The sequence below is a fragment of the Python bivittatus genome, unplaced genomic scaffold (assembly GCF_059951505.1).
Source record: "Python bivittatus isolate LINGU-HERP-01145 unplaced genomic scaffold, Pbiv_v1 ctg000330_np1212, whole genome shotgun sequence".
NCBI lineage: Eukaryota > Metazoa > Chordata > Lepidosauria > Squamata > Pythonidae > Python > Python bivittatus.
The window spans coordinates 5,684,694-5,702,297 of record NW_028277058.1 but is presented as its reverse complement, the minus strand read 5'-3'; the positions used below and the strand labels follow the sequence as shown (position 1 = coordinate 5,702,297).

General features: G+C 36.6%; 1 protein-coding gene across 4 annotated transcripts in view; it reads left to right on the top strand.

The window, feature by feature from the left end:
• Positions 1-17,604, top strand: part of TUBGCP6 (tubulin gamma complex component 6) — a 32,746-nt gene that overhangs the window by 12,490 nt on the left and 2,652 nt on the right. For 3 of the 4 annotated variants that reach the window (XM_088141656.1, XM_007441212.3, XM_007441213.3), the window contains exons 6-24: positions 1,031-1,152; positions 2,417-2,492; positions 2,899-3,008; positions 3,246-3,337; positions 3,681-3,820; positions 4,711-4,860; positions 5,023-5,104; positions 5,197-5,285; positions 5,423-5,538; positions 6,407-6,545; positions 6,648-6,764; positions 7,677-8,928; positions 9,485-9,537; positions 10,154-10,346; positions 11,678-11,846; positions 14,678-14,819; positions 15,286-15,480; positions 15,659-15,791; positions 16,052-16,265. In XM_088141656.1, the coding sequence (XP_087997782.1) occupies positions 1,031-1,152; positions 2,417-2,492; positions 2,899-3,008; positions 3,246-3,337; positions 3,681-3,820; positions 4,711-4,860; positions 5,023-5,104; positions 5,197-5,285; positions 5,423-5,538; positions 6,407-6,545; positions 6,648-6,764; positions 7,677-8,928; positions 9,485-9,537; positions 10,154-10,346; positions 11,678-11,846; positions 14,678-14,819; positions 15,286-15,480; positions 15,659-15,791; positions 16,052-16,265 (3,584 nt within the window). Of the gene's footprint in view, positions 1-1,030; positions 1,153-2,416; positions 2,493-2,898; positions 3,009-3,245; positions 3,338-3,680; positions 3,821-4,710; positions 4,861-5,022; positions 5,105-5,196; positions 5,286-5,422; positions 5,539-6,406; positions 6,546-6,647; positions 6,765-7,676; positions 8,929-9,484; positions 9,538-10,153; positions 10,347-11,677; positions 11,847-12,436; positions 14,820-15,285; positions 15,481-15,658; positions 15,792-16,051; positions 16,266-17,604 lie in introns of those variants that run through there. The other variant, XM_088141657.1, reaches the window with a different exon arrangement.

The window sequence follows — 17,604 nt, the reverse complement described above, 5'->3', positions numbered from 1 at the left end:
TTACTGTTCTCAAGCAACCACACAGTGCAGCCTTGTCTCTGCATATGGAAATACATGCAGATTCATGTCTTTGATCCAAACACCTAATCATTGACACAAATATTCCTTATACATCTACACATAAAGGCATGAAATAGCCAAGGGAGCATCGTGTGTCTTTCTCTTATTCCCTGCTCAAGTGTTGTACCATTTGTTAAGCATTCCATTTATTCTCACAAATGCCTTCTATTATATGCTGTTCTTGACATATTCAGCAACCAACCTTCAAATCCATATTTGTGCCAAACATTCCATAACTAAACATAAAAAATAAGGCTAGTCATGGTCAATTCTGGCACATTTTGGTTGGTATGTCACAAGTATAACTAAAGCCCAGTTCCACTCCATTCATGCTTATGCTATTCTATGCATTCTAGGGTCTCCAAGGCTGGAGTTTGTTGTTTGTTTATATTTTAAATTTGTCACTGCCCATCTCACTACAGAGTGTCTCTGGGCAGTGACAAAAGCCTTACAATTCAACATACTGTTGCCCACATCCCACCAAGTAGTAGGTATGTGAAGAATACTAGCACAGGATATATTTTTCAATATCTTGGGTAGAAATCTTTCTCACTGCCTGCTGCTTTATCTTTGTAAGGGGGTATAGATTAAAGTGAGATTTGTTAGCTAAGTCATATTATTTATTTGGTTTTGACTCACATAATGTAGCCATCATGGTTTATGCCTTCGGAATTGGCAGTGACCCAATTGTGGCTCATTTTTCAACCGTTATTAAGCAAGCCATAACTTAGCGTGATATACAAATAGAATATGTGTACTACTCATGCAGCGTATGTGTACTACTAATGGTTTTATATTTCAAGAGGTTGGTGGATAAGTAGCTGTAGTGTGTGCATATGCTGTGCAAAGGACCCTTATCTTCTAAAAAAGATTAATGCATCCTAACCCATTTTCCAGTTTAGCAAATTATGAGATATGTTATCTACAATACTTGTTAATTAAAAAAAAACTTTCTCTTTGCTGTTGCTAGGCATTCACAAGTGGACTGAGGAAATACCTACAGTACTACCGAGCATGTGTTTTGTCCACTCCCCCGACTTTAACTCTCCTAACAATCAGCTTTCTTTTCCAAAAACTAGGACGTCAGCTAAGGTAACATTACAGGATTAATGTAATGGAACAGAAAGGGAAGATTAAGGACTTATCAACTGTGTCCCAAAGATAGTAGAACGAAAGATGCTGCCTTTATTTTAGCAGCTTGCTGTAATTTAGTTATAGCTGCTAAAACAAGTCTAGAAAGCTAGATTTAGAATTTGTATGTTCTGTACTGTTACTGTAGGTCTGTAACTAAAATAAATGATTGACTGAATACTGAACTACCTTAGCTTAATTCAGGGTTGAATTAATCATGGGATCTTTATACCTCCTGTTCATAGAAACGAGCATAAATCATTTTTAATGGGTCACCTGTGACACTGTGTTCCTAAATTAAACATATAATTTATTGTGACTAATAAGATACGTTTCCTGTAAAAGAATCTACAGCACTTAAGTTAGAAGAGCATTAGGGAATGAAAAATGTAGAAACTGACCCCTTGTTTCTAATAAAGCTCCATAAAAAGGCCGCTGGCTCAGTGTGATGCAGATAAACTTATTTATGAAAGTAATGTCACATCAGTGGACGCATTGATGTTGTTTTCTTGGAACTAGGTAGAATGGTTTACCTTTCTTCTGAGATCTCTTCAACTCCCCAGACTAGCCTAGGGCCACTGGATTCCTTGTGATCTCCTACCCAAGTACTAAGGAAATCTGGCCCTGCCTAGCTTTCCAGGCTCAGACTTAGGGTAGGCAAGACAATGTGGCACACCAAGATATTATTAATAGACTACCGTTGCCCCCAAAGAATTAAAATATATTTTATTATATAGTAATATATATTGTATCTATATAATATATTGTATATATTGCATCTATATCTATATAATATATAATTAACATAATTAGATATAATTTGCTATGAATTGTTTTTCTTGATTGTGGTCTTTGGAGATATGAGGTACATTAAAATATTAATTTAACTATATGAGGTAACTTAAAATGTTAATTTAAATTGAATTTAATTGAAAAGCTATATTTATATTATCTTTTCTAGTCTTCTTGAAAGTTTAGTTATACTTTTTAACATATGTTGTTTGAGAATCCTTGGGTTAGATTCAAAAAGGCAAGATCTTTCATCAGTTTTTTGCCGTAATAACTATATAGAAGCTCCATTAAGGATGCTAGACTACTAATTATCATTTGCTGGGCCAAGCATAAGGGTATAGATAGGAGCTTATTTTGTCTGTGAACTTCCTTAGACAGTTTTTATGCTCTATAAAAGGTTATGTAAGTGTAACTGGTTTGTCTTTTTGTTAAGGTATTTAGCTGAACTCTGTGGCATTGGAGCAACTGCTGTGGGAGCTGGCGGAGGCACCAGTGCTTCCTTTCCAACTGTGAGTATATGGTTTTGTTTCTCTTCCTAAATCACAGCAAAAAAATGTGTATGTTTTTATGTATGGCTTGGTTGAAATAAACACGTGGTCTCAATATACTTAGGGACCATGCATTTTAAATGCTTTTGTATAAGTGACTTCTATACTATTCAACTTTTATCTCTTTATTCATCAGTATTTGAAAGAGTATAACTGAGCATAAAATACTATTCTTTATTTCCTCATCTATTGGGAGGCCGAGTAAGTAACCAGCTAAACCAGCCTTTACCTAAGCAAGAAAGCAGCTGTCAACAGACACCTACTAGTGAAAATAAAATTCTTGGATAAAGCTCGGTAAATGATTCTGAACTGAAAAATATGTATGAGTTTTATGATTTTTGTACAAACTTGCTTGTATGTATTTCAGGGAGTTAAACTTCTTTCTTATCTGTACCAAGAGACTCTTAATAACTGCAGCAGTGAACATTACCCAGTTCTTCTGTCGCTATTGAAAACAAGCTGTGAGCCATACACAAGGTAGGAGCTGTGCATTGCCATAGTGATATGGCAAAAATGATGAAATGAATTTCTTATAGTACTCAGTTGAGGCATCAGTTTGGGGGCCATTTCTGAAAGTGGGGCACACAGGTTTTCCCAGTTATTGTAATTGAACCATCTTAGTAATATTCTGATGTGATGTCAGATTGATCTTACATAAAACAGGCATTGTAGAATATCTTTTTAAAAAAGGGTGTTTAATGTTTCATGTTTTAGGTTTATCCATGACTGGGTGTATAGTGGTGTATTCAGAGATGTGTATGGTGAATTCATGATTCAGGTGAATGAAGACTATCTTGGCTTTAGAGGTAAGCTTTCTTTGAAATCTAATTCGTTAGATTTATATCCTGCCTTTTGTTCAGGCACTCCAAGCGACCCACGTAAGGCTCCTCCTCTCATTGTTCTCCCCAACAACTATTATTTTTGTCAGGTAGGTCCGACTGACAAAGATACAAAACATAATGAGTGTAACATGTATGAAAAATATTTGCAATACTAATACCATTCAAAGGAAATTGCCTGGCTTATAAACAACAAATAGATAATATTTGTGCTCTTATTGCATTTTATTTTATTCTATTGCTTTAAAACTGTGCCAAAATGATAAATTTTAAAACTCCTTTTGATATGTCTTACTTTTTCGATACTTAGACAAGCATTACTGGACCCATGGATATGTTTTGATTTCTAAAGAAGTAGAAGATTGTGTTCCTGTATTCTTGAAACATATTGCTAATGATGTATATATTTGTGGGAAAACCATAAACTTACTGAAGTTGTGTTGTCCCAGGGTAAGTATTAGAAGATAACTGATTATTTTGTTTATAACTATATTTGAAATCCTAACTCTAGGGTTATTTATATAATTCTAGAGACTGCTTATGCTGGCAGTCTCTAACATCAAGTATGATATTCATTCTCTGAATCCATGGAGGAGAGCCATTGTTTTTCTGCAATACTGAAATTCTCTAAGAGACTTGCTTATATTATTAGCTGGAACCTAGCAACCATTAGGTGCCAACAGTCCATCATCTATATAACAGACTGCAGTCCCAGAAACTAAATATCTCCCATTTACACCATTTTGCATGAACAGTCATTTTCAAAGTTTGTGGAGATATGGTTGTGGCTGGTTTTTGCATTATTTATTCCCATATGTATCAGGAAGAGGTTATAATTCGCCTTGCACTTGATAAGTCTTGGAAGATGTTCTGTCTTGTCCTTTATCTTTGCTGCCGGCGGACTAAGAACCAAAGGATCCAGTCAGGATTCTTTTGTTTCATGCTCTTATAATAATGAATTATCAGCTAGCATGTCTGTACTGTTTGTCATCTTACAGGGCCCAGTTGCATCGTCTCTGTGTTTTAGGGATTCACTGTCCTGTCTCCTTTTCTGCTGTGTCTCGTGATTTCCATGAAACCCCAAAGCTTTTTTCATTTGCAGGGCCCTAAAAACTATTTATAAGAACAAATGGACAGAATATCATAGAAGAGCTCTTACTTCTGGTTATTTTTCTTACCTCCTTTGTAATATAAACACTATTACTAAAAGTCTAAGGCTGCAGTAGGAATAAAGCCCTCCAAATTCAGAAAGTATAAGATTGTGGCCTTTAAGCAATGTAGGTAGTTTATGAAAAGTAGGTTTATAATTTTCAAATTTGATTTTAATCTTATTTTTGCAGCACTACATATGTTGGTCTGATATTCCTGTTCCTCGGATTTCTGTAACTTTCTCCCTTGATGAGCTAAAAGAGATTGAGAAAGATTGTGCAGTCTATGTAGGTCGAATGGAAAGAATTGCTCGTTATAGTGCCATCAGCAAGGAAGAAAAGGTAAATACATTTAACAATTTCAGAAGGGAGTGTTCGTAGGCAAGATTTTGGTTTCTGAGTAATTACGTTTTGGATTTCAGATTTTCCAGTCTATTTAATATAAATATCCTTTTGTGGTATAACATTTGGAAATTACAATAAATCTTGTGGATTTTCATCTAGGTTTTGCGCATGGAAATTGAGAAACAGGAGTTAATTGTTCATGCTCGAGAAACAGCTAGCAAAGCTCTCAAAGCCATTACTGGTAACTTATATCTGTCTTTGCAGTCTAAATGAGTTTTTTCCATGTTGTTTTTTCTTCTTATATAAAATTATGCATTTTAACTTTATTTTTAGATGAACAGATATCAGAAAAAATGGCACTGGATGCAAAAAAACGTGAGCAGTTTCAGAAGTTGAAAGAACAATTTGCAAAAGATCAAGAGGTATGTTTTATTCATGTGAAATGCACATTTTCTGCTCATAGCAAAGTTTATATTTATATTGAATTTGCCTGAAAAAAATATACAGCTCAGTTTATACAGGAAAATTATTCTGAAAATCTTTCTGAATATTTTGGTAGCGTCGACGTGCTCTGAAACAGGAAGAAATGGATGATGATTTTAGTTATGCTCGGGAACTCAGAGAGCGGGAGAAGAGACTGAAAGCTTTAGAAGAAGATTTAGAGAAAAGGGCAAGGTAAACAAATCATAGTATTTCATGTTCAAATTTTTTGATGATCAAAAGCAGACTACTAAGCTTAGTATTGGTAAGAATGCTTAGTTTTTATGCTAATGCTAAAAGTCTCTAAACCATGTATGCGCTAGCTTTGGATATGATTAAAAAAGATGCTTTGGAATACAGTATGCAGAAGCACAAATGCAGCACCTCTCTGCAGCTCATTAAAGCAGGCACAGCTGGTTCCTGGAAAAGGAAGTAGTTGCTTTAATGAGTTGGTAGAGAGAAGCTGCATTCCTGCTCTAGCATGTTCTGAAGCATCTCTTCCAAATCAAATCTGAAGCATTGCATGGTCCTGGTATGCAATATTGTTCTCTGTGGAGTTGTCAAATGCAGACATGAATTCAGCCAATCTAATGGATTGTGCATATACTGCTAATCAGAGTAAGTAATTACAAGAACGCAGTGTACTCACCACAGGCAGTCACAAAAGCACACAATTGAAAGGTGTTTTTTCCTTATAGTGTAGAATTGTGATAAAGTAATATTAATCTTGTCATCTGGTTGCACAGGAGGATACATTGTTTCCTCTGGAGACACAGCAACAGATTGCATTTATGTTTTTCATTCTGTAAATTGGCATATAGTTAGACTAGTCTTTTCTCAGTAATTAATTGTTTTGTAAGCTTTGATCATTGTAATTATATTACAGGTAACTTCATTAAATTGAATTCCATGAGCATCTTTCTTGCTCATTGATTTTGACCTTTTGGGCTGCATTTAGTTTGGAAGTAATGCAGTTTGTATTAATCAACTTGGTTAGTTTTGCTCTGTTTTGGTATTGTATGAAAAATGTCAGTGTTATTTTTTTTCCTTTCCTTTCATTTAGACAAGAATTAATTGACCATTATACTAAGCTGTCTGAAGATGCAGCTCGTCGGGAAAAAAAAGCTTTATGGAAAATTCAGAGGCATAAACTGGAAACAGCCCGTCTCAATTTTCTGTTGAAAGATCAAAAAAATATTGAGGTACTGATAGTCTCTTCTCTTTGGTTCTCTTCTTTTTTCTTTTCTTTTCTTAAAAGCACATTGGTCTTACTTAAAACGTTAATATTTCTATTTTATGATTAGGACATGCTTGAAAAACTTCCTGGTGGAAAGTACAGAAAAAAATTAAATATAATTCCAGAACATCAAAGTCAACAGGTTACTCTGGCAGTAGGGCAAGGGAGAGATGCTAATCTTCAGGTTTGTACTTCTTACATATATAAATGTGATAAATAAATAAAATATTGCTTGGGGCCAGAATTTAAAAGCTATTAGTAGAAAGAGACATTTTATCATAGACCAGCTACATGAAAGCAAAGTAGCAATCTTTACAATTATAAAAGTGCATTCACTTTGCTCTGTGTTATTAAAAAGCCTTTATAACTTTTCCTGTTCAAAGGAAGCGTTCAAAAGAACCAAAATGGGATAAATTTTTAATACTACAAATTTTAGATTAGTTTGGTATAGAAAAACATAATGCTTTCAGGATGATACGTTGTTATACCAGTGCATATTACAATGTGCCCATTTCAATGCTTTGTTCTAGCTCTAACAATTAGGATTGTTTCATGTGCTATGTGAATATAAAGTGTGTAATAGAATGTCATGTATCTACACCATTTCCTGGAATTCATGAAAGCTATGTTTATTTTTTTTTAAGCATGTTGGCCAATCATGGCTGGTGCAATTTAAAAATGAATTCAGGGAATTATCTTACTTCAGACCATTTCTCCTTCTAGCCAGGTTTATTCTGTTCAGATTTGCAGCAGCCCTCCTGATTGATGTTTTAAACTGGAACCTGGGACTTTTTTCATGTATGTGGCCTAGCATTAAATTGATTATTGGTTTAAAGATGAATGTGCCCTTTGAATAGTGCTTATACGTTTGGCATAAGCAAGCACCAAATGATTTCCATGGTAAATGAAATAGCAGTTGAGGCCTTAGAGAAACTCAGTGAAGACAGTAAGAAGAACTAGTAAATAAAATAGTAGAATAAAATTGTATATAGTAATTTCAGAAGCTACAAGTGAACGAAATGGGTTGAAGATAAGTCAGCTATGTAACTGAATTACATATATATTGTTGTGATTATTTTCAACTTTTGCACTTAAGGTAACTTCTGTAGATCCTGACTATCCAAACATTGTGGACATGGGCAGAGATACAAAATCTGAACTGGCAAATTACATTTCAAATGTTCAATCATTGGAATTAACACAGGCCCCAAATATACAGCCTAGTGACTGTTCTGAGTCTGAGGAAGCAGAAATTGCTTCTCAAACTGCCTGTAGTGAGCAGATGGCAACTCTTTCAAAGGGTGTGTCTGAGCTTGGTCTGAATTTTGAAGATTTTTTGCCAAAACCTCAGGAAGAAATACTTTCTGTCCAAACAATGCAGGAGACAAACCTGTTGGATAAAGCTTTGGAAAATATCGATTCAGATCTTTCCGTAAGTGATCAAAGAAAGGAAAGAAATTCTGTGCCAAAAGAGGCTACAGAAGGAGAAACAATTTTCCAAGCTTCTGTGCATAATGAATATGACTTTAATACTGTTCTCAGGCCTTCAGTTTCACAAAGCCATATTCAGGTTGGTGAAAATGTTTTCAGTGTTGAAAGCAGGAGACCTCGGTGGAACATTCATGGCCACATATCTGATGCAAACATTAAAATAGGGGGCTACACACCTCATACTGAACTCTCCCAACCACATTCAAATCCACATGGGCATTCCTCAGATGCACACATCAAGGTCGGAGAATATGCTTCTGAGGAACGGCCTCACCGGCCTCGCTGGAATATCCATGGGCATGTTTCTGTAGGTCATATTCCTATTGGAGAGTATGCCTCTGAGGTAGAGCTCTTGAGACCCCGGTGGAATATTCATGGTCATGCTTCAGATGCCAATATAAAGATTGGTGAATATGTGCCAAAGCTAGAAACCACGAGAACTCGATGGAACACTCATAGGGACACATTGGACGCCAATATCTGTATTGGGGAAAATGTTTCTGAAGCTGTATCTTCTCGACCTCGATGGAATATTCATGGGCATGTCTCTGAGTCACACATTAAAATTGGAGAGCTGGTTTCTGATTCTGAGAGTTCAAAGCCTCGATGGAGCTCCTTTGGTCATGTGTCACAATCAAGTATTCAACTGGGGGAATGGACTCCTTCAACTGACAGTGATCCAATACCTCATCTTAAAGCAGGTTCTGGTGCTGCATCAAGTTGTACAGTACAGACATTTCTATACAATGGAGGATACTCTGATGTGAAAGAGAAAGAACATGAAACAAGATCATCTGACCTTGTGTTGGTTAACTTGGATAAAAAGCAGAAAGAAAGCTTGGATGAAGAGGAACAGGGTGAGTGACATACACAAATATATAGTGTTACAGCTTCTAAATAAATTTGTTAAATTCAGATAGATGAAACAGCTAGGTGGAAATCATCTGAGTTCTCTAGTACTCTACTTGTTGCTCTTTAGATGTGCTGGGCTACAATCCCCATCATCTTTTATAACTGATGATGGGAGCTGTAGTACAAAATGTCAGGAGGTCACTTGTTTGGGGAAATTACTGTAGCAAAATAAAAGATTTATCGATTACATTAAAATAATTAAAACTGGTCTGAATTGATACTTAAAATAGGTCTTAAGAATGCCTTCCTTAAATAAAAATAAATGGAAGATGAATAGCATAGCAGAAATCTATTTATGAAACAGAAAAACAATTTCATATTGCTCCAGAAATATATTTATTCTGGTGTTTCTTCTCTTTGATTATTGGGGGAAGTGAAGTTGTATATGCCTAAAATATAAAAAAATATTAACTAAATACAAAAGAAAAAACATTCAATTTATGTATATGAATTTTATATATTTCTTCTGTCCCCCACATAACATTTTTTCTTCTTTCATAGGGGCAGATGTAGTGGTCATGAGAGATGATATTGAAGATCTTCAGCATTTCCTGGTGAGAAATCAGTATATGAATCATACATCACTTTGTACTGTTTCAAAGGATAGGCATAGTGTGTGTTTTTCCAATAACCACTTTGGCAAAGGTGTTCAAGGCTCAGCCAGCAAGGTAACAATTATAGAGTCACTACTTAGTAATAGTATTCTGACTATTGCTGCTTGACATGAGTTACTACACTGAGCTGGATCTGCTTAGCAAAGCCAGCATAAGTGTGTAGATGTGGAGTCTGATATCTCCACAAGGAGCAGTTGACAAACAGAAGGAAAGAGGGAGGTGAGGATATTAATTATTTTCCACTGTCTCTTGTAGCATTAAAACTGGATTTTCTAACTTGACAACCAGCTACGGGAGTTAGCGATTGTAAGGAATGATTCAAATAAATAGCCTGAGACCTTATTAGTGATGTTAGTGCTTGAAATTAATTGCTGGTTTATATGGGAACAGACTAACTTTTTGCATCATGGAAACTGGGGAGATTTCTGCATTTTTGTTTTTATTCCACTATATTTTTATGTAGATTTGAACTTTCTAGAATTTAGAAAAATGAATGATATCATAGAAATGTATTGATAGAAGGAACAATATAATACCAAAGTTTCCTCTTCATCAGATAGAAGAACCTGAAAAATCAACCTCATTGAGTCTCGTGACTCAACAAATCTCTGTCTCTGAAGTCATCCCGTCTGAAAACCAGGAAGGAGGAGACACCGGTGTTGCCATATGGAAGAAAGAAGAAGATTACATGCAGGCCTTATCTGATCAATATTGCCTGGAGAAATATCAGGACCAATATGAATTTATGTGTGAGTAGTCTGATTCTGAGATATGCTTGATACTACTTGATATGATCTAATCTTTCAAAGAAGATAATTCAGATTGTTGCTAACCTAAAACTCGACAGTTCAAGGGTGGGGAGTTTATGATTCTTTAGATGTTCTACATCAGTGACTGCTAAATTTTTTAGCCGGGAATGGGGGGCTGAATTTTTTAAAATGCTACAGGCTGTGAGAAAAGAGAGGCCCAGTAATAAGCCTTGTGGAGATTTAACATGGGGAACTCTTAATTGGGGAACTCTCACCACAATACACAAAACTTCAGTAAGTGTTTTAGGGCCTGCAAAATGAGAAGTCATACAACTCTCATAATCTCTGACTAAGGATGCGCAGAACTGAATGTTATGAGAAAGGTGGCTGTTCTGGATGGTTTCCTGGAAGCTGATTCTCCACTCTGGAAGCTGTGTGTAGTGCTCCAGACACGGTCCAGCCCCAAATTTTGCCTGAAATATTATAAACTGCTTCTGGTTTTAGGTTTAACTTCCAGGAATGGTCCAAAAGAGAAATGGGACAGTCCTTGAAAATTTGGTTTAGAACATCCCTGTCTGACTGTCTGACTGTCTCATACTAAGATATCCAACAACGTATGGAAAATCACAAGTTGTCATCTTTACCATCTCTCTGGGATTTAATTATTTTTCTCAGTAATTTTGAACTCTAAATAAAAATACTTCTCTTTCCATTACTCTTGTAGCTTCATGGGCTCGTTTGAGTTTCATAGTTCAGGCACTAGAAATTGTTACCAGAATTCCTAGGCAAAGTTATACATGTATTTAGGTAATGCTGTTTTCTTTATTAGTGGCAATATGCTAAATTATGTTTGTGCACCCCTTTTTTCTTCCCATAGTTAATAATCTTGAATTACCCTAAACAGCTCTTTTTTGAACTTTAAACTGCCTGGACAAGTCCTTGCAGTTTTCTTGGCAAGGTTTTTCAGAAGTGGTTTGCCATTGCCTCCTTCCTAGGGCTGAGAGAGTGACTGGCCCAAGGTTACCCAGCTGGCTTTTAAAAACTGCAGGGACTTGTCCAGGCAGTCTCCGAGAATCGGACACAATTGAACGAATTAAAAAAAAGCTGCTCTACTCCTTGGCATTTGAGATTCCATTCACTTTTCAACTTTTTGAACAACATTTTATAAGTACTTCCATTGTTCTATGGTTTGCTATGTATTTACTAAGTAGGTGTAGATTGCAACTACAGGTTGTTACTAATTGGTTATTCGATTCATTATATTTTACCTTTTGATAGTGTTTAAAAATAATAACATTTAGCCTTAAAAAAATCTTGTATCTGCATTGCAGCAGAGCTTCCAGTTTCCCATCTGTTACATCACATGATCCCCAGATCCTACACTTTCCCCGTGGATCCATCAATCCAGTCAGCAACAGATGAAACAGCTGTACAACTAAGTGAGCTCTTATCGCTTCCAGTGCTGATGAAACGTTCAATCACTACCCCCTTAGTTTCTCAGTAAGTAGTATTTGGAAATGGTAAGTCAACATGTAAGAGGAGTTTGTTGTGCTATTCACATCTTTTTGTTAAAGACAAGCAAATTATCACCACCACCCCTTTTGTTCAAGTCAGTAGTATAGGCAATTTAGTGACTACTGCAGAAACGAATATATTATATTATATTATATTATATTATATTATATTATATTATATTATATTTATTATATTATATTATATTTATTATATTATTATATTGTAGTCCTTTGGGTTCAAAAAAGACATGCTGTTCTGCAGTTATCTGTGGACATGGAGGTGGCTCTGCAGTCCCAGTCTGGAAGTGCAGAGTCTAACACAAGGGGGGCACTGGAAGTCCACTGTTGTAGTAACTGGGTGTTATTCTGTGATGCTGCTCACTGTTTTCTATCAGTTTTTGGTGGTGCCTTTCTTCAAAACCGATGGAGGCTTCATAGCACAGGGCTCACAGCAGGTTCTGTCAGCAGCCACGGCTTCTAATTCCCTTGGCTGGATGTCATAGTGGTGTAGGGTTTTCTTCACAGCATCTTTGTAGCACTTGCATGAACAACTTGAGGCTTCTTTCTGGTCTCCAGTTCACCATAGAGCAACTGGCAAGGCATACGGTGGTCGTCCATTCTGATGTCATGTCCTACCAACTGCATCTGGGTCCTGATGATCAGGGACTCACTGCTGGTGGATTCCGCGTGGTCCAAGACCTCCAGGTTGGAGACACGGTCTTGCCAATGAATGTCAAGGATGGAGTGGAGAGTGTGCATGTGAAATTTCTCCAGTTGTTTGATGTGCCTTTAATACAGAGTCCAAGATTCACATCCATATAGGAGAGAAGGGAAAACCACAGCTCTGTAGACTTTCAACTTTGCGGAGATATGGATGTTGTGTTGATGAGCACTCTGGCTGGCCTTGCTGGATTCAGTTTCTTTGTCCAAAGACTCGTTGCTCAAGATGATGCTTCCCAAGTATTTGAAGCTGTTTACATTTGTCAGCTGGGTGTCATCAACAGTGATTTTTGGTTCTATGAGGTTGGTATTTGGCACGGGCTGGTAAAGTACTTCAGTCTTGTTCAGGCTGATAGGCTGAAGAGCATAGCAATGTCTGAGAATTTGTGCAGCATCAACTGTAGATCGCTGACTTTGTGCACCAGGAGTGCACAATCATCAGCAAAGAGGGTTTCTTGGATGAGTGTATGGAGGCACTTTGTCCATATATTCAAGCAGTGAAGGTCAAAGAGAGAGCCATTCAGTCGGTACCTGATGTACACTCCCTCCCTCAAACCCTGGACAGCATGTGACAACATGTAAGTGAAGAACAGATTGAACAGGATTCGGGCTAGCACGCAACCCTGTTTTAACCCACTGGAAATGGCAAATGCAGCTGATGTATCACCATTTTAAAGAACCTGTCCTGTCATTTCCATTGTGGAGTAGCTGAATCAACTTCACAAATTTCTTCAGGCATCCATAGTGTCTCAGGATGATCCAGAGAACCTCCCTGTTTACAGTGTCAAATGCCTTTGTCAGGTCAATGAAGACAGAGTAAAGTGGCTTGTTCTGCTTGATGCATTTCTCCTGGACTAGTCTCACAGCAAATATTATGTCTGCTGTACCCTGTTCTGGCCAAAAGCCACACTGCACCTCTGGGAGGTTCCTTTCTGATACAGCGACAAGTTTGTTCAGGAGAATAGATTTTGCCTGTAATGGACAGCAGTGAGATACCCCTGTAGTTTCTGCAGTCTGATTTGCTTCCCTTATTTTTGTAGAGAGCCACAATGAGGGCATTGCGGAAGTCGTCAGGCATCTCCTCTGTGAACCAAATGTCTTCCAAGATGTCTTGGAATACCTGTCAGGCATTTGGGTCTCTATATATTAAATCATATTATATTATATTCTAATATATTATATTACAGGTAGTCCTTGACTTACGACCATTCATTTAGCAACCATTTGAAGTTACATCAGCACTGAAAAAAGTGACTTACCACCAGTCCTCACACTTACGATTGTCACAGCGTCCCCGTGGTCACATGATTGTGATTTGGGTGCTTGGCAACTGTTGTGCATTTATGACAGCATAGCATCCTGCGGTCATGTGATCGCCATTTGCAACTTTCCCAGCTGGCTTCTGATAAGCAAAGTCAATGAGGAAGCTGGCAGGGAAGGTCACAAGTCACAGTCACATGATGCCTTGCTTAACAGCCACGGCAAAAAAGGTGGTAAAATCAGGTGCACTCACATAATGCCTCACTTAATGACCACACCGCTTAACAACAAATTTTCTGTTCCCTATTATCATAAGTCGAGGACTACCCATATATTATGTTGTGCCATGCCATGCCATGCCATGCTATCATTATAACTTTTATTAGATCTGTAAGCTCCATAACCTGTATTCTCTTCAGTCTTTTCTTCATCAGGCCAAAATTACTCTTCAATCTGTTTATTCTGCAAACACGCTTCCAGATACGGCATCAATGTGCAGAAGGAATTGCATACAGATATGATGAAGGGTTAGGGTGGAAAGCCAAACTTATTTGAAAGGAACTTTTTTTATTTTCAACACACATGGTGCATCATTATTTAAAAAGCAGCCAAAGGATGTTGAGCCATTCTAGCTAGTTTGGTAAAAACTAACCATTAATTCTGGATACAGGATCAAAAGGTTGGCCATTTTTAATGTACTTCACAGCTTGATTTATGATTCAGTTCATTTTACCTTAGTCTAGCATATCATGGTTTTGTTTCTTCCCTTTTACAATAAGCAATGAGTTTTAGTTAGTCTACATTTTAAAAACAGGCTCATCTGTTTCTTTTTTCTAGTGTTTCCCTTGTGAATAAAGCCATTGTGGATTACTATTTTGTGGAACTGAATGTTGAGAAACATTTTGAAGCACTGAGGCATTTTTTGTTAATGGAAGATGGAGAATTTGCTCAGTCACTCAGCGATTTGCTTTTTGAAAAGGTATTAAATATTCTATTTGCCAAAATATGAACCAATTATAGGTCAGAAAGTACATGTAGTCCTCGTTTAGTGCACAATTGGGACCAGCAACTCGGCCGTTAAGTGAAGTGGTTGCTAAATGAAACCACGTCTGTGTTTATGATCTTCCTTCAGCTTTCCTTTGCTTTACAGACCTGCAAAGGTTGTAAATGCAAGGCTTGGTCACAAAGTTACTTTTCATCATTGTTGTAACTTAAAACATTCACTAAACGAGGCAGTCGCTAAATGAGGACTACCTGTAACCATTTCATTGATAATGTTTCCCATGATGATCAAGAGCAAACAGCCACTCTTGGAACTTCGCATTATAAGAAACTCTGGCATAGGGAGATTTTCTGATACATAAACAGCACGATTAACTTCTGCTTGCAAGAGATATCTTGCCCAGTGAGTTCTCAGCCTCTAACATGGTATTTTCTAATTCAAGCTGGGAACAGGACAGACACCTGGTGAACTTCTGAATCCATTAGTCCTCAATTCCATCTTGAATAAGGCACTTCAGTATAGCCTTCATGGAGACAGTCACTTGGCTTCTAACCTCTCTTTTGCACTGAAGTACCTCCCAGAGAGGTTCAAACCCAATGCTCCTGACGCCCTAACCTGCTTAGACCTACGATACAAGGTGAGATGCCCACAGAACTTTTCTACTTGTGTTCTAAACCATGATTGATTTACTGGAATATTCTCTGATACTATTTATAAAGGCATTTTTGTGTTGTTTTCGAACCTTTGTCTTAAAAGGTTGCAAAATATAGATGGGTGTGCAGTGATAATTATTTTCTTTTTCTTTTTCTTTTTAGGTTGACTGGCCTTTAAATATTGTAATTACTGAGAACTGTATGAATAAATATAATAAGATATTCTCCTTCCTACTACAGCTGAAGCATATGGTGTGGACTCTTAAAGATGTCTGGTTCCATTTAAAGCGAACTGGTAAGATTAATTTGCATACTTCTGCCAAATATTTTCATTCCATTGGAGTGTTTTTGTATGTATGCTGCTGATCATATATTATTTTATTTTATTCAACATTATTATATTTTAGAAGTAACGTATAAACATTACATTTATCTTTTTCTTTTAAATTTGGCCTGTCCTGTTAAATATTGTTTCCCATTTTTAAACAAGTAACCATATGTTTTCAGCCCCTGTGATTGATTAAATAACTAAATAAATAAATGTTTATTTTTCAGCATTAGTAACACATGCATCGAACTCAGTCCAATTTCGACAACTCCAGCTTTATAAGCATGAAATGCAGCACTTTGTTAAAGTTATTCAAGGCTATATTGCCAATCAGATCTTGCATGTAACCTGGTGTGAATTTGGAAATAAGTTGTCTTCTGTGGGGAATTTGGAAGAAATTTACAGAACACATGCAGAATACCTCAACAAAGCAATCTTCCGGTAAGGAAGGTGTACAACATATTTAAGGGAATTTGTCTGCTTATATTGATCAATAGTATTCATGTAATTAAAAGGTTGGGTAAACATGGATCTCCATTATATTGGCCTTTTGGTTTGGTTTTACTGCCGCTATAATAAAGCAGAATGGATGCACTGTACATTGGGGGAACACAGAATGTAGCTGCGGGAATGAAGAGAATCTTATAGTTCAAAAACATTCATTCAAATTTGCAATTGCACTGCCAGAAGAGGATTCCTTTAACATTAAAAAGTCAGGAAGTGAGGAACAAACTGAACTGTAGTCACCGTGGTTTGCAGAACAACTTGTGGTTTCTCCTGGAAAATTTTGTAAATAGTCTACAACACTCCTGGTTTTAAGAAAAGGAGATTGACCCCTAGTCTATTATTATTTTGGTTTGAATCCTAGAGCCTGTCAGATGATTGATTGATTGATTGATTGATTGCAATAATTTATATCCTGACTTCCAGGATAATAATAGGTCTCCCAAAATGGCTTATAGTCAATGATAAATAAAAATCAAATAAATATTGCTAGGATCCTTTGCACAGGTGGTGATGGCCCCTCTCTGGGGTCCTCGAAATCAAAATTATTTGCTAGATATTGAAAATACTTGCAAAAATTTGAAACAATGATACTCTTCTCATTTTTTATTTGTTAAACATATTTTTTTTCATGAAAAAAATTATTTATATTAATATCTAAAGGGTTTAATATTATTTTTACCTGATTTAATACATAAATATTCTATGAGTGCATCAAATTTAATTCTTAATATGGTAAATATGGATAAATATAACCCCTACACACAAAAGCTCTTTTGGGGTCCTCTGTAATTTTTAAAAGTGGGAAGGGGTCCTGAGAGCAAAAAGTTTAAGAAACACGGCTATAGGAACAAAATCTGGAAAGCATGACTGCATTTCCCCTTCCCTCCCTCTTATACTCCAGAGGTCAGGGTAGAACCAGTTTGAGTTTCTTTTTAATATTTTGTTTGCAGGCTTAAAGCATATTTTTTGTAATTGTTGCTGCATAGTATCTCCAAGGGCTCTCTACGTTGGTTGATCTTTTTTTTAACACAGCTTCATATTCTGACTGTGTAGAATTTTACAAAAATGAAATTTGTAAGCAAACGCCAGATTTAAGGAACTGTCAGTAGATGAACATTGATTTAGCTGAGTTATGTAATGGGGGGAAAAGGAAGGCAGAGTAGTTAAAGTTGTATTTTAAATATCTACCACAAAGTTACAGGAATTGCGTTGCTACCTGTCAGTTAATTTCACATTGGTATCTGTTTAAAATGCATCTTTGCTTTTCTCTTGA